The sequence below is a fragment of the Schistocerca piceifrons genome, chromosome 2, assembly GCF_021461385.2.
Source record: "Schistocerca piceifrons isolate TAMUIC-IGC-003096 chromosome 2, iqSchPice1.1, whole genome shotgun sequence".
NCBI classification, from domain to species: domain Eukaryota; kingdom Metazoa; phylum Arthropoda; class Insecta; order Orthoptera; family Acrididae; genus Schistocerca; species Schistocerca piceifrons.
Window position 1 is genome coordinate 998,889,968 of NC_060139.1, and position 15,720 is coordinate 998,905,687.

At 42.3% G+C, this 15,720-nt stretch overlaps 1 protein-coding gene across 1 annotated transcript; it reads left to right on the forward strand.

The window, feature by feature from the left end:
* Nucleotides 1–9,366: 9,366 nt before the first annotated feature.
* Nucleotides 9,367–13,110, forward strand: LOC124777793 (glycine-rich cell wall structural protein-like). Its single transcript, XM_047253307.1, has 2 exons — nucleotides 9,367–9,412; nucleotides 12,312–13,110. The coding sequence occupies exons 1-2, from the start codon at nucleotides 9,401–9,403 to the stop codon at nucleotides 13,005–13,007; spliced, it is 708 nt and encodes a 235-aa protein (XP_047109263.1). The 5' UTR covers nucleotides 9,367–9,400; the 3' UTR covers nucleotides 13,008–13,110.
* The last annotated feature ends 2,610 nt before the right edge of the window (nucleotides 13,111–15,720 follow it).

Sequence of the window (15,720 nt, forward strand, 5' to 3'; positions counted from 1 at the left end):
AACTTTTTGAAGGATGTTGTTTAAGCTGTGCTTGTGGATTTAAATAACTATTGGAATTATTGTTATACGAGGCGTGATTTTTAAGTAAGTACCGTTTCGAAATTTAAAAAAAAGACGTGCTAAGATATCTCAATAATTTTATTTTTACATGGAAGCGTGTACCTTAATCTTCGTACTGACGCCAATGCAGTCTGATTCTTCCTTGTTTACGTTGTGTACTGAGTGTTTAAGATGCCTCCGATAATCGTGAGTCCCGCCGACTGTGAAGTACGGACTGTTATAAGATTTCTTAGTGCTACAGGCCTAAAAGTGATCGACATTCATCGTGAAACCTATGCAGTTTACATAGAAAACATTAAGAATGATGAAATGGTAAGAAAGTGGGTGAGAGTATTTAAAGGTGGCAGCACAAATGTGCATGATAAACAAATGAGGGAGTCCTTCGGTCGTTAATAAAAGTTTGCTGCAGGAAGTGGACAATCAGGTGAGAGAAAACAGACGCTTTACGATTTCCTCCTTGCGGGATGACTTTCCTAATGTTTCTCGTAGTGTTTTGTATGGCATTGTGACCGAGCACTTGAATTACCGAAAATTGTGCGCACGTTGGGTACCTAAAATGTTGACGGATATGCACAAAACCAAACGTTTAGACAGTGCATTGAATTTCCTTGAGCGGTACCACAACGACGGTGATGATTTCTTAAGCCAAATTGTTATGGGTGATGAAACATGGGTGGCCTACGTCACACCAGAATCAAAGCAACAGTCCATGGAAGTTCAGCAAGGGCATCGGTTTGCTACAAACTCTAGATCATCCTCCGTACAGCCCCGATCTTGCGTCCAGTGACTACCATCTGTTCCTGCACTTGAGGAAACATCTGGGTGGTCAGCGTCTTCAAGACGATGACGAAGTCAAAACAGTGGTGATACAGTGGTTAACAAGTCAGGCGGCAAACTTCTATGTGGAGGGTACTCAAAAACTGGTACGATGCTATAATAAGTGCCTCATTATTGACGTAAATTATGTAGAAATGTAGATTAAACGGTACTTACTTAAAAGACACGCCTTGTATGATATATTGTAAATGACTTGAACCATAGTTATGGAACGTAAAGTTGAATGTAAAAGACTTGAAAAGCCCCGCAGCTACGGAAGTAGCCTGGCGGAGTGGAAAAGGTGTGTTTGGCGCGAAAGTGACAACTTCTCCTGTGTGATGGATAAGTAATCTGGACTGAGTAATATTGTGGTTAACATCTCGCTAACAGTAGCAGATCATTGTGATTCATATGCTTGGAGTTTTGAGGTCAGAGGTGCTTAAGAGCAGTATTTACGGGCGTCGGAAGCATTGGTGATACTGTTATAATGGCATGGTATTTGGCACTGTAAAAATATAATACCACCGCCAAGAAGATCTGTAAGAGGGCGAGGCCAACAGTACTGCAAAGATTGCATCGGCGCCATGTTAACAGCCGCTGCAAATTATGCCACCAGTGCCACCAGCCTTCCACTAAATTGTTTATATTTGGCACTGTGTAAATGGACCAGGTATTTGTGAAATTTGCACCTGTGATTATCCCAAATCACAGGAATCCTATCCTAGTGAATTTAATTTCGAGTGTCCTAATTTGTTATGGAAAGACTTATTCGGCAGCTGTAAAAATAGTGGTGATTGCTTTCTAATGTTTGGGGTTATAGAGTTTAAGGGTCAGCTTTATAGTTTGAGCAAAAGTCCACTTCCAGTGCATTTTTAAATCAATCTGCAGTCATTTACTTAAATTATTTGCCTCACTTGAAAAGCTGCCTGAAGATTGTAAAGTTGTTAGTTAAAAGAACAATAATATTGATTTGAAGTGAAAATGACTATTAATTGTTGCATTTATGCACTTTGGTCAGAATAACAAAGTTTTATTAGTGTTCCTTTCATGAGAAAGTGTTTGAATTTGAATTTAATGTAGCGTTGCATTTGCGCAGCCAACTATATTTTGATTAGGATAAAAGACTGCTTATCAAACCACATTTGTTATTTAAAGAGTTATAGTTTGTTGTGCTTTACTTAGTTAAGGGCTCTCATGCGCTAGGCTAGTTAATTAATGAAGCAAAGCAAAAGCTCCTTCAGATTTGCATTCTGTTTAATTGCTTCAAACTGAGCTTAAGAAAAAAATATTCACTGTGTGAGCTATTCTATTGCAAGGTGGTTAATGCACAGGCATAGAGACCCAGTATTAAGCAGTGATCTTATAGAGTATGATCGTTAATAGACCTAATGATTTAAGTCAGAATAATTTTATGCTTTTGCCTGTTTATTATTGCTATTAGTCTCATGTGTGTTGGTGACAGCTTCTGTAAACTACCGCATCTAGTTCTTTTAAGGTACGTGTTTTTGAGAGGCATATGTTACTGTTTGCTATCTCATTGGACATTTGTTTGTCTGACTTCCAAGTTAGTAGTACATTTATCTGCGAGGTTAGGTCACTTTGCTGTAGTGTGAACAGATATAAAGAAAGAGCTTCGTGTGTGGGTAAAGGAATGTTAGGTTATCCTTAGCATTGCCTTACGCTTTATTTTATTGCTTGCCACAAGAGTGCTTATTTAGACTGGCGAACAATATTAATACGTAATACCACAACTCGCTTTAGTGCTGGGAGTACGTCTGTTCCTGACGCACCGGTTTACTGTTGGTTATACTCTACTGGAGTGAGTAGATGATAGCCCTTTTGAATATATGTTGAGCGGAGCCTTGCTGACAGAGCTGGAAGCGCCATTGTTGTACCATTAGTTACAAGGAGCTGCAGGTCCTTTTTCAAGTGGATGTGCCGCCACTGGTGAGGGAGACGAGATGGTAAGTAGGGAGCCGCTACACTCAGTGTACTGTGTGTGGGCAGAGGCACGCCGGACAGACGCTGTCTTTAATTTCTAGGATATCAGTAGTGCTTGTATGCTAAGAGGTGGGAGGCTAATTAGTAATAAAAGACTATTCTTAACGTGGCGTGTCCGCCAGCACCAGGGGCTCATCGCAGCTTTATCCCACAAGCTAAAAGCAATTTAATCTTTGCTGTTGACAGTGAATTAGAATGGACACATTATTGCCACCTTCAGGCAACGTATGAGCCCTTATAGTGCGTGAAACTTCCTGACAGATTAAAACTGTGTGCTGGACCGAGACTCGAACTCGGGACCTTTGCCTTTCGCGGGCAAGTGCTCAACCAACTGAGCTACCCAAGCACGACTCACGCCCCGTCCTCACAGCTTTATTTCCGCCAGTACCTCGTCTCCTGCCTTCCAAACTTAACAGAAGCTCTCCTGCGAACCATGAAGGACTAGCACTCCTGAAAGAAAGGATATTGCGGCGACATGGCTTAGCCACAGCCTAGGGCATGTTTCCAGAATGAGTGGGTGTTTGGGCCGCAGTTGCCGCCTTGTACATGAGTGTCGGATAACAGGAGGTCGTTTCTACCATTTCAGAAGGGATTATGCCCGAGGACCGAACGCACATAATTTTTGGCAGTAACCTACCACCATTTCGTAAACCAGTTATTCGGTTCTACTGAAGCTTTAAGGTTTGCTGATGAATAGCGTGGTCCGTATCGAGGAGGCCGAGCTTCAAGCCTTCCCTCGCTTAATGACATTCGTCCTTTTTTATCTCCGGAACGCCAGTGGAGACGGTACTTTCATCGTTAATCCAGTGATCATGTGGTGTGGGAACGTCCTGTCGAGCATCCATCAAGACCTAGTTGCTGACGCCGTCAGGGAAAGGGGGGCGCCGTTCGCGGAGGCCTCCAGCCCGTTGCACCCTCATCATTGCTGCTAAGCGTTCTCCACTACCCTACATTTGTGCTGGTCTATGCCTTTTTGTGTCTTGTTAGTTTTCAGTAGCGCCGTTTCACTTCCTAATTACAGTTGGTTTTCAGAGTTCAGGAACATTTGGAAGTTCCCTCCTGTACGCCGTTCTTCTCAGACATGTCGTGCTTCCAATGGGCAAGAGTTACCACTGGTTGGAGAAATAAAGGGGAAACTGACTATTTATGGGTTTTTCGGACGATTGCCTTTTTTCTTGCGAGGAGTTTGTCTGTCACGCTAAGCATTTGGAGAGACTTTATATGGTGGACTGGTCTGATGCTCGACTTTGGCCCTGACAGCCTTTACTTTAAATTTCCTTCAGAAAAGATAGCACTGTGTTCGTACCGTTCTGCCGGTGGTGTCAATTCCCTCCAGCTGCACGACCCAGAATTTGACGTCAGTCATTTGGGAGTCAGGGAGGAGCGAGAATTGTTAAGCGTTTTGCGTGAGTTTTCTGATGTCTTGACTGATAGAATCATCCAGTGCAAGGTCCGTCTTACTGATGATGTCTCGGTACGACAAGCGCCTAACCGCCTATCCCCACACAAGATAAGTCAAATCATATGCTCGGCCAGAGAGCAATTGAACCATACGCTTTCCCTTCGCTTCCCTGATCTTTTTGGCTCCTAAGGGTCGAGACAATGATTAGAGGCCATTTACTGATTATCGTGTCCTTAATAAGAAAGTAATTTTAGAGTCTGTGCCACTTCCAGACCTCCATAACGCCTTTATATGTTTTCCGGGTCCCTCTTATTTCACCATGCTAGATTTAAATCAGACATATTATCAAATACTTCTTACTGGAGATTCCAAGCCAGCCACCGCCTTCTCTACTGATTTGAACCAATACAAATTCAACAGCTTTTCTTTTGTCCACTGGTGCTGCGTCTTGGCCCGGTTTATGGCTCACGTGTTGGGAAATTTAGGGTTTCGCTAGTCTATAACTACTTAGACGATGTGGTCATTTATAATCGGTCGTTCAGCGGACATCTTGAACATCTTCGTCAGGTTTTAGTTAGACTGCGGAAGGCTGGTCTGACCGTTAAACCATCGAATGTCACTTTGGACAGGTGCCAAGTTTCGTTTGTGGGGCACTTGGTGTCCGGCGACGGAGTTAGAGTCAACCGCTGCCTAAGGAACATTCCCACTCCGGTAAACAAGAAGGGCATTCCTAGGTTTATTGGCATGGCAAATCACTTTCACAAGTTCGTGCCTAATTTTGCCCAAATCGCTGCCGCCGCCCCCCTTAACAATCTGCGTAGGAAGGGGCAAAATTTCGTGTGGGAAGAAAACCAGCAGGCCGCCTTTGATGCAGTTAAAACTGCCTTAACTAATCCGCCGGTCTTAGCTATCCTTCATTTTGATCAACGATTCGTTGTCCAGACCGATGCCTTTAATGCTGGTGTTGCCACGGTATCGCTCCAACAAGATACAGAAGCGTCCTTCGTCACATCTCTAGAAGATTGGTGGGCGCCGAACTTATATACTCTGTTTACTAGTGTGAGGTATTGGCTGTCTTGTTCGCTCGCGAGAAATTTAAATTTTACCTGGAACTCCGGGAGTCCGATCTCTAGACTGACAACGAACCCCTTAGTTGGGTCCTCCTCGGCCTAGAAAGACAGGAAGGATTGCGAGGTGGCCCTCCGTATCTCCATCTTCCGTTTTCAAATGCGCCATATTAGAGGTTCTGATAACTTGGTTGCTGATGAATTCAGTCTTCAGTCGGGTGTTCGGAGAGGAGCGTGAGCTAGTTCCTCGACGTCCTCCTGAGACAGGAGTTCTTCCGGGCAGCGTTCTTACCGAGGTTCCCCAGCTCTTCAGCGATTTAAAGTGTAAACAAGACCCTGACCTAGCACCTATTCGTAAGCAGCTTTTGGCGGGTGTTCGTATCCCAGGCTACACCTTGTTGAAAGGCATCCTTTGCTGAGAGGAAGGTGGACCGCTAAAACTTTGAATTTGTTTGCCGATCGAGCTCGTTTCATCGATTTTCCATTATTTTCATAGTACACTGGCGGGAGACAACTTAGACATCCACAAAACTGCTGCGAAGATTCGGCGCCATGCAATCGGTTTCGGCGCTTGACTCAGACCATCTTCCGGCTTTTCCTCGCTGCAACACACTAATAATACGTAATCAGTACAGATGGATGAAAATACAGCTAAACGACGCCTAAAATATGTTTTTGCTGTTGTGGTCTTCAGTCCAACGACTGGTTTGAAGCAGTTCTCCATCCTACCCTATCCTGTGCAAGCCTCTTCATCCCCGAGTAACTACTGCAACCTACATCCCTCTTAATCTGCATACTGTATTCACCTCTTGGTCTACCTCTACGATTTCTACCCGCCCCCTCCCCCCCCCCCCCCCCACCAACACGCTTCTCTGCTCTCATACATTGGTGATCCCTTGGGCCTCAAAACGTGTCCTACCAACCGGTTTCTTCTTTTAGTCAAGTTGTACCAAAAATTTATCTTCTCCCCAATTCTGTTCAGTACCTCCTCCGAATCTTCAGTATTCTTCTATAGCATCACATTTCAAAAGCTTCTCTTCTCTTCCTGTCTAAACCGTTTATCATGCATGTTTCACTTCCATACATAGCTCACTTCCATACATAGCTTTCAGAAACGACTTTCTGTCACTTACATCTACACTCTATGTTAACAAATTTCTCTTCTTCAACAACACTGCCAGTCTACATTTTATATCCTCACTACTTCGACCATCAACCGTTATTTTTCTTCCCAAAGAGCAAAACTCATCTACTACTTTCACTGTCTCATTTCCTGATGTAATTCCCTATCACCTGATTTAATTCGACAACATTCCAACATCCTCGCTTTGCCTTTGTTGATATTCATCTTATATACTCCTTTCAAGACATTGGCCATTCCGTTAAACTGCTCTTCCAAGTCCTTTGCCGTCTCTCGCAGATCTATAATGTCATCGCCAAACCTCAAAGTTTATATTTCTTCTCCCTTTATTCCTACGACACAGTTTTAATTTTTTCCTCTACTGCCTGGTCAATATCCAAGCTGAATATCATCTGGGATGGGCTAAAACCTGCCCCACTCCCTTCTCAACCACTGCTTCTCTTTCGTGCCCCTCGACTCTTATAACTGACATCTGGTTTCTGTACAAATTGTAAATAGCCTTTCGTTCCCTGTATTTTACCTCTGCCACCTTTAGAATTTGAATGAGAGTATTCCATTCAACATCGTCAAAACCCTTACTGTAAGTCTACAAATGCTATATACGTAGGTTTGCCTTTCTTTAACCTATCTTCTATGAGAAGTCGTAGGATCAAGCATTGCCTCGCGTGTTCCTACATTTCTCCGGATTCCAAACTATCCTTCCCGAGCTCGGCTTCTACTAGTTTTTCCATTCTTCTGTAAAGGATTCGTGTCAGTATTTTGCAGCCGTGACTAATTAAACTGATAGTTCGGTAATTTTCACACCTGACAGTTTAAAATATACGCTACAATAATTGGAAAGTGAGTTGTAATACCCACTGCGGCTGCTGGTGGCGGCAGATGGCGTGAAATCATAGAAGTAAGGTTATCACTGCTGAATAAGACAGCTTTGGTCTAGATTATATACTCTAAGCTCCGGCCATCGCCTACAGCTTTACATCATTAAATGTAAATGTCGTGTGAGTAGGGCCTCCCGTCGGGTAGACCGTTCGCCTGGTGCAAGTCTTTCGATTTGACGCCACTTCGACGGCTTGCTTGTCGATGGAGATGAAATGATCATGATTATTACAACACAACACCCAGTCTCTGAGCGGAGAAAATCCCCGACCCAGCCGGAAATCGAACCCGGGCCCTTAGGATTGACATTCTGTCGCCCTGACCACTCAGCTACCGGGGGCGGACTTTACATCATTGATAACCAATCACGCCTGAGATATAGTACATTGATTGGTTTAGTCGAATTTATAAGAAAAATTGATAGAGCAATAAATATATAAATTACATACACACGTAAAATTTTACGTCTCCAACCCTATCAGTCTTGATTTAAGTAAAAGAAAGAAAATGACAGGCGTGCTGTAATCGTTATTGTGTGCAGACTGCTCCCTTGTGGGCATTTGTATGTACTCGCTGCAGCAGAGGTAGCTCTACCTGGCTGCTGTATCAATGGCTTGTCAGTATCGGTAGCCATGGCAGAGTACGGTACGCTGAGGAGGCAACGGATGTCTAGTAGCTTGGAAGTCGATCTTCGTGCTTCAGTTTTGGTCGACGGTGGTAGCGAAAGACTAACTCCCACAATATGGCCTCCAGTGATCAGAAGAAACCGCTTAAGCGATCATTTACATGGACTGTACATTACCGTCAAGATTCTGGTTATAAACTTGGACAATAGCATCTTCAAACTCTCTATGCACATTAAAAAAAAACACTATCGCTGTTGAACGAACAGCTTGATTTTAGAGAAATATTCTTTTTTGAGCTTTTTGATGACTTACTTTAGGATGGCTGCAGCCTTTTCGTTATACTTATATTAGCAGCTATGCTTGGTGATAATTAAGACTGTCTAAGAAGATTATGACTCTACATATTGTCGTACCATAGTTACAGCCATGGATGGCCGTTCCAATATCAACCGTTTTAATAATTTTGATATACACTAAAGATTTTGACCAACTGTTGTCTATAACAGTTATTTGCTATTGTAGTGATGTAACTGACACGTGTTTTACATATACTAAATGTGCTTCTTTTATTTACATGTTTATTGTCGCCAGTTACTGCGATGACATAGCATTTCTGCAACTATTGTTCGTAAAAATACAGAACATATATCTCATTTTCTGACAACCAGTCCTCAGACAAGTATCCTCTTCTACTTGTTCCTGGCATGAAACCTCTTTTATTTCTGTTACCATTCACAAGAATAATTTTCTCTTTTTGTACTTATTTAATTTTTGTAAGTTAGCTCGATCTTCGTCGCTACTTAAATTTTGGTCATTTGGTGTGTGGAGGGAGTAATCGCTGCTCTTTGTATTGCAGACATCGTTCACCACAGTGACCGTTGCGTAAACGCTAATGTGATGGCTGGTAAAATGCAGTTCCAGACTGGAACTGAGGCAAACATTACGCTAGTACGCACGTGCATGCATTGATTTCTACCTGGTTTTACTCCCTACATCGTAAGCGTCCGATCTACAAGTTTTGCTGTACCAGCACGTACTTCAGTAGATTTTTAACTTTCTTTTAAATCAATTTTAATTTTTCCCCGTTATGAACCGAAATTCTTTCAGAATTTCCACGGGTTTCAGCGTCATCTTTGACAGCTTTCGGTCGAAAATGTATAACCGTAATTCTGATAAGAAAAAGAGGTAAGAGACAATGTATTAATCCTTACTGATGAAATTACATAATAGTCCACGGTATTTCACTAACGCTTTCGTGAAACTGCAATCTAGCTCTACGCTCCGGAGAGTACGCCACTGGCGTGTAATTAGACCGGAGGTGGAAGGGAAGGGTAGTGTATATAAGCTCCAGAGAGAAGCTCAGGCAGCATCAGTCATTGCCTGCAACGCATCCACCATCTTCAGCAGCGCAATGAGGATCCTGGTAAGAATGTGCCTCTTGTTCACGCTTCTTTCGTTCCTCAAAACGCCCTCATTAGTGTGAGCATCTTCAGTCTTCTCTTCTCATGTTGTTTATAATGAACTTCATACCAACTGCATTCAAACCGTGATTAGCACAAAATCACTGTTGTATTTCTTCATGGATTAACAAATGAATACATAAGGAAATACGAACCAGTAACTGAACCTGACGTCCTCAGCAGTCTTCTCTCTGACACCAAGATATACACTCTAGACAAAAGTCATTTTAACAGAGAGCAGAAACAGCAAACAATTTTTGGACTTCCAGCAGACTGAGATATTATATGGAAATATCTCTTTTATCACATACCAGTTAAGTACATATATTACAAAAATTACTTGTAAATAAGGGTCATCGTAAAATGACATGTGTTAACAACTACTTTTATTTCTAATGCATTGCTTTCTGCACTGAGGGTACTTGTTCGTGGAATTCAGTTACTGAAAGACAAGCTGATATTTTGTTAGTCTTTACGTTGTTTCTTAAACATATTTATTCCTCCATTAAGGATTTCACTTCGAGAAAAGCGTCAACATCGAAATTTCATTACACAAACTCTGGCAAACTCAATGCTGCGCCTCTGAAAATACAAGTTTATATATTAAATTGGAATTAAATAATATGCATAGGTTACTTTTTCATCTTAAAAGAGCCCAAATTGCGCTGATAGACTGGTTGGATTACATAACTGTTAGCATACCAATGAAATATCCCAGACAAAGATCAAAGCCGGCAGTAATACCCTCTGGTGTGTATGTGCCAAATCTAAGAGGTCCAACACCGCGATTGATACCTACTATGAGGTATTCCTTGTTGATGATGTCCACCAATGCAAACAAACTGCAGAAACTTACTTTTTCTGAGATCATTTTTAATAACCATTCATTACTATTCATTGATAACTCTCTTAGTTTCTTCTTTAATGTGTTCTTGTCAAGTCTGCAATATTAGACGTGTTGTGCAGTAATTGTGTTCCGTTAAGCGCAGGTTTCTGACCGAAGTAGTGAAACATGTAAGTTTTTATTTCCTCATAAATAATTCTCTACTCATCACACAACTGCTTGATAGATTAAATTGAAGAATGAGTTAATAATAAATTCACTCGTCGGTCTATCGGAAAGCAGGACTCTTCTAGCTATTGCAGTTAGTGAACAGTAACCCTCTAATAGTAAATTGTTCAAGTTAACAAAGGAATATGAGTATGTCCACTAATTTTCTTTGGGAGAAGTAACACATTAAATGTCTCTTAGCGGAAATTGAACTGGACAATGGATTTATGTAATGAACTAATGGTTCCCATTTAAGACTCACATTTTTAATAGTCTTCTAACTGGTTTGAGGTAGCGCGCCACGTATTCCTGTCCTGTGCCAACCTCTTCATCACAGAATAGCAACTGCATCCTATGTCTTCATTTACTTGAATTTTTTTGGTCGTACTCAAATCACTGTCTTCTTATGCAGGTTTAACCCTCTACTGCTCTCTCTAGTACCGTTCAAGTTCTTCCCTGATATCTTAACGCATATCCCATCATCCTGTCCCTTCTTCTTATCAATGTTGCCGGCCGAGGTGGCCGAGCGGTTCTAGGCACTACAGTCTGGAACCGCGCGACCGCTAAGGTCGCAGGTTCGAATCCTGCCTCGGGCATGGATGTGTGTGATGTCCTTAGGTTAGTTAGATTTAAGTAGTTCTATGTTCTAGGCGACTGATGACCTTTGAAGTTAAGTCCCATAGTGCTCAGAGCCATTTGAACCATTTGTCAATGTTTCTCAAATGCTTCTTTCTTCGCCGATTCAGAGGAGAAAATCATTATTCCTTGCCTTATCAGTGCAGCTAAATTTCAACAACCTTCCATAGCACCACATATCATACCCTTCGATTCACTTTTTTTTCCTATTTTTCTTTAGCCGATGATCCTCTTCCATAGAATGTTGTGCTCTAAACGTAGATTCTCAGAAATTTCTTTCTGAAATGTCTGCTACTAACAGACCTCTCTTGGAAGAAAATGCCCTCTTTGCCTGTCCTAATCTACCTTTTATGTCCTCTTTCCTTTCCCCATTTTGTGTTATTTTTATCCAGTTTAGCTGAATTCCTTTAGTTCACCTACATCGTAGTCACTAATTGTTAAGTTTATCGCTAATTTCATCTATGCTACTGTTCATTACTTTCGTCTTTCTTCGATTTACTGTCAGCCCATATTCTGTTCTGATTAAGTTGTTCATTCCATTCAACAGGTCCTGGGATGTATCACTTTCATTGAGTATAGCGAATGCCATCGTATATATCTTTTCACCCAGAATTTTATTCCCACTCCTGAAACATTCTTTTATTTCCGTTATTATTGAATCCACATACAGACAGGCCATAAGAGACCATAAGATTCTACATCTGTCTTACACCCTATTAATCAGGGAAGTTCGTTCTTTTTTTTTTCAGTAATACTATTCTCTCATATCCCACCTTTACCTATAGTTTACCCCACATTTAAAAATTTCAAACAGCACGCACAATACTGCATTGTCGAACCCTTCCTCTAAGTTGTCAAATCCGATGGATGTATTTTTCGTAACTTTTGCATCTATTATCAAACACAAAGTCAGAAATGCCTCTCTGGGTACCTCTTTCTTATCAAAAGTTACACTGATCTAAAAGACCCCCGGTATTCTTTTTCTGCTTTCTTAAATCCTGTTCTCCATATTCAGAGTGCATGAAATTTTCAGTGTTTATTATATACTGAAAGGCTGGCATAATATTTATAAACTGTTAACGTCTGCACCGTGAGCAGTCTTCTGTGAGACGTGCTGTTAATCGTAACCTCACAGCAAACATGGTACACATTCCATACTAATAAAACTTTTTCAGGTCTGTGTGTTGCTGTTTGGACTGGCTCTGGCCGAGGAGAAGCAAGTGGAAAAGCGTGGGCTGATTGGCTCCCTGGGTAGCTATGGCGGCGGTGGGTACGGATCGACTATCGACCACGGCATCGGCGCCAGCAGCTACAGCAGCGGCGGGATCAGTGGTGGATACGAAGGTGGCTACGCTGGTGGTTATGGAGGTGGCTTTGGAGGCGGCTATGGAGGCGGCTATGGAGGTGGCATCGCCTCTGCTGTTGGAGGCGCTCGAGTCACCAACATCGCCATCACCAAGCAGGTGCCCATCCCGTACCCAGTACCAGTGCAGCGTACTGTCCCAGTACCAGTCAGGGTTCCTGTCACGGTGCCAGTCAACAGGCCAGTACCAGTGCCCGTCCCACAGCCGTACCCTGTCCCTGTGCAGAGGCCAGTCCCAGTCCCCGTGAGTGTCCCTAGCCCAGTCCCCGTACCAGTACCACAGCCCGTCGTCGTCAACCAGCCAGTACCTGTCGTCGTGGGAGGCGGAGCTGGTGTCGGTGGAGGTCTTGGAGGCGGCTACGGCGGTGGCATTGGCGGAGGCTACGGTGGAGGCTATGGTGGAGGCTATGGTGGTGCCATCGGCGGTGGCTACGGTGGTGGCTACGGTGGTGGCTACTCTGGAGGCATTGCTGGAGGGTATGGAGGCTACGGGAAATACGGCCACTAACATCAGCAGCTGACGCCAATATCTCAAACAACACACAGTGTCATTCATAAATCATTCCATACTTTTTGTAACTACAAAAATAATAAAATTTGCAGTTAAGAAATTCGTTAATATTTCCTCCATCTTTTGTTGGCAACCAACCTTGTTTGTAAACGAGTTTTCTGCTATATTCCGTTCTACCCCTTAATGGTACTCATCACTATTTTAGAACATAAATGCGGCAAAGTAACTCAAACCTCTGTGATTTTTGTCATGTACATCACATGTTCTCAACTTATACAACTTTAGTGACAATTTTGTGCCTAAAGCCCTACAGATCGCCCTTATTCATTCATAATTTACTGAATGCAAAAACCACTAAAATACAGATAACATTAAAATTCCTTAGCGTAATAGAAACACAATAGCGATTAGATTCTATGTCTTATTTTTCATTCCATCGCCGTCAAGCAGGTAGTATGAAATAATGCAGAATGATGATTGAGTAACACATGCACATGAAACTAAGCAGACTGTAAATCATGGGATGGAGAGTTATGTGCCCAGTAAGTGGATACAGGATGGAAAAGATCCACCATCGTTTAGCAAAGAAATTCGGAAGGTGCTGAGGTAGCACAGGTTGTTGAACTCTCGGTTCATAAGTGAATGCACAAACGACGACAAGTGAAGGTTAGCAGAGATTCGTGCATCTATCAAAAGTTCAAAAGGTGTATGTGCGAAGCATACAACTACCAGCGTCAAACCTCAGCAAAAGATCTGGCAGCGAACCCGAGAAAGGTCAGGTAGTATGTAAAATCGTAAAGACTGTGGAGGAAGGCAGAGACAGGAATATATCCAGCAAACAATTGAGGACGTAGGTTGCACGTGCTACTCTGAGATAAAGAGGTTAGCACAGGAGAGGAATTCCTGGCGGGCTGCATCAAACCAGTCACAAGACTGACGACTCAAAAAAAAGAAAAAAAAAAAAAGAAAAAAAAAAAAAAAAAGAGAATATAAAATCGATAAGAGGGTCTATGGCTTCTATTCAGTCCCTTGTTGATCAGTCTTGTACGACAGAGCTGAAGACAGCAAAGCCGATTTCAAGCTCAAAAATCGTTCACACAGGGGAATCGTGCAAACATACCGTTGTTTGACCATCGGACAGACTACCCTATGGACGACAACTCAAAGATTTGAAAGCAAATAAATCACCAGGTCCGGATGGAATCCCAATTCAGTGTTACAAAGAGTACTCTACGGCGTTGGCCATTACCTAGCCTGCATTTATCGTGAATTTCTCGCCCAGCACGAAGTCCCGGTAAATAGAGCAGGTGGCTCCAGTATATAAGAAGGGTAAAAGACCCGATCCGCAAAATTACAGATCAGTGTCCCTAACTTGGGTTTTCTGCAGAATCCTTGAACATATGCTCAGTTTGAATATGTTAAACTTTCTTGAGAATGAGTAGATTGTGGCCACGAATCCGCATGCTTTTAGAAAGTATCGCTGGTGTAAAACTCAATTTGACCTTTTCTCACATGGTATGCTACGAACTGTGGATGAAGGGACACAGGCGGACTCCATATTTCTAGAGTTCCGGAAAGCATTTGACACTGTATCCATTTCCAGGTTGTTAACATACAGAATAAGTTCACAGATATGTGAGTGGGTCGAAGACTTCTTAAGTAATAGAACTCATTATGTCATCATCGACGGCGAGTGTTCATCAGAGACGAGGTTAACGTCAGGTGTGCCCCAGGGAAGTGTGCGCGGTTTTCTGTTGTTCTCTACACGCACGAATGATTTTGCGGACAGCGTGGGCAGCAATCTGTGTTTGTTTGCTGATGTTGTAGTGGTGTACGGTAACGTGCCGAAGTTGAATGTCTGTAGGAAGACACAAAACGACCTAGACAGAATTTACAGTTAGTGTAATGAATGGCAGATAGCTCTAAATGAGGAAAAATGTAAGTTAATACGGATGAGTAGGAAGAAAAAACCCGTAATGCTTGGATACGGTACTACTAGTGTCCTGCCTGTCACAGTCAAGTATTTTAAATACCTGGGCCTAACGCTGGCTACGAAATGGAACGCTCGACTTTGATTCATTGGTAGAACTTTAGGAAAGAGTGGTTCACTTGTAAGGGAGACCGCTATGGCATGCTGGTACTGCTCTAGTGTTTAAGATCCGTCCCTGGTCGGACTGAAGGGAACCCGGAACCTAAAAATGTTGAAATTTTGGGTTTTCAGTTTATTGTGAAATAAAATACTACAGATCTTCCTCTTTAAAATGACATATTAATCTTACCTGTAGCTCACCTCCAAGTATTGAAAACATTATTTTCAATAATGTGCTGTAGAGGGCATCTCGCGACATTGAATTTCCATGGTTACATGTTCATTGAAAACATCGTTTTCCAAAACTTCCGGTCTTTCCAAAGACTTCATATTATGTTGGCAACACGATTTGATAGGCAAATGTTTTGTCTGCGTATTGTAGTCTTTGGATACTGTTGTTTACATTGTGCATTTGGTGGTTATTGCACGATTTGTGTTGTATTTCTATTGCGTAGCTGGAACTTATCAAATATGCCTCGGTTTAGTAACAGAGCTTACAAGAGGAAGAAGCCTCTTCCGAGGTACACTAGTGGAACTGTGACAATTTCTCCGATCTTCGGAAATGATTCTGAAAATAGTGAAGTTATTCATGAAATGGAATCTACTCCTGTCTCTAGCACA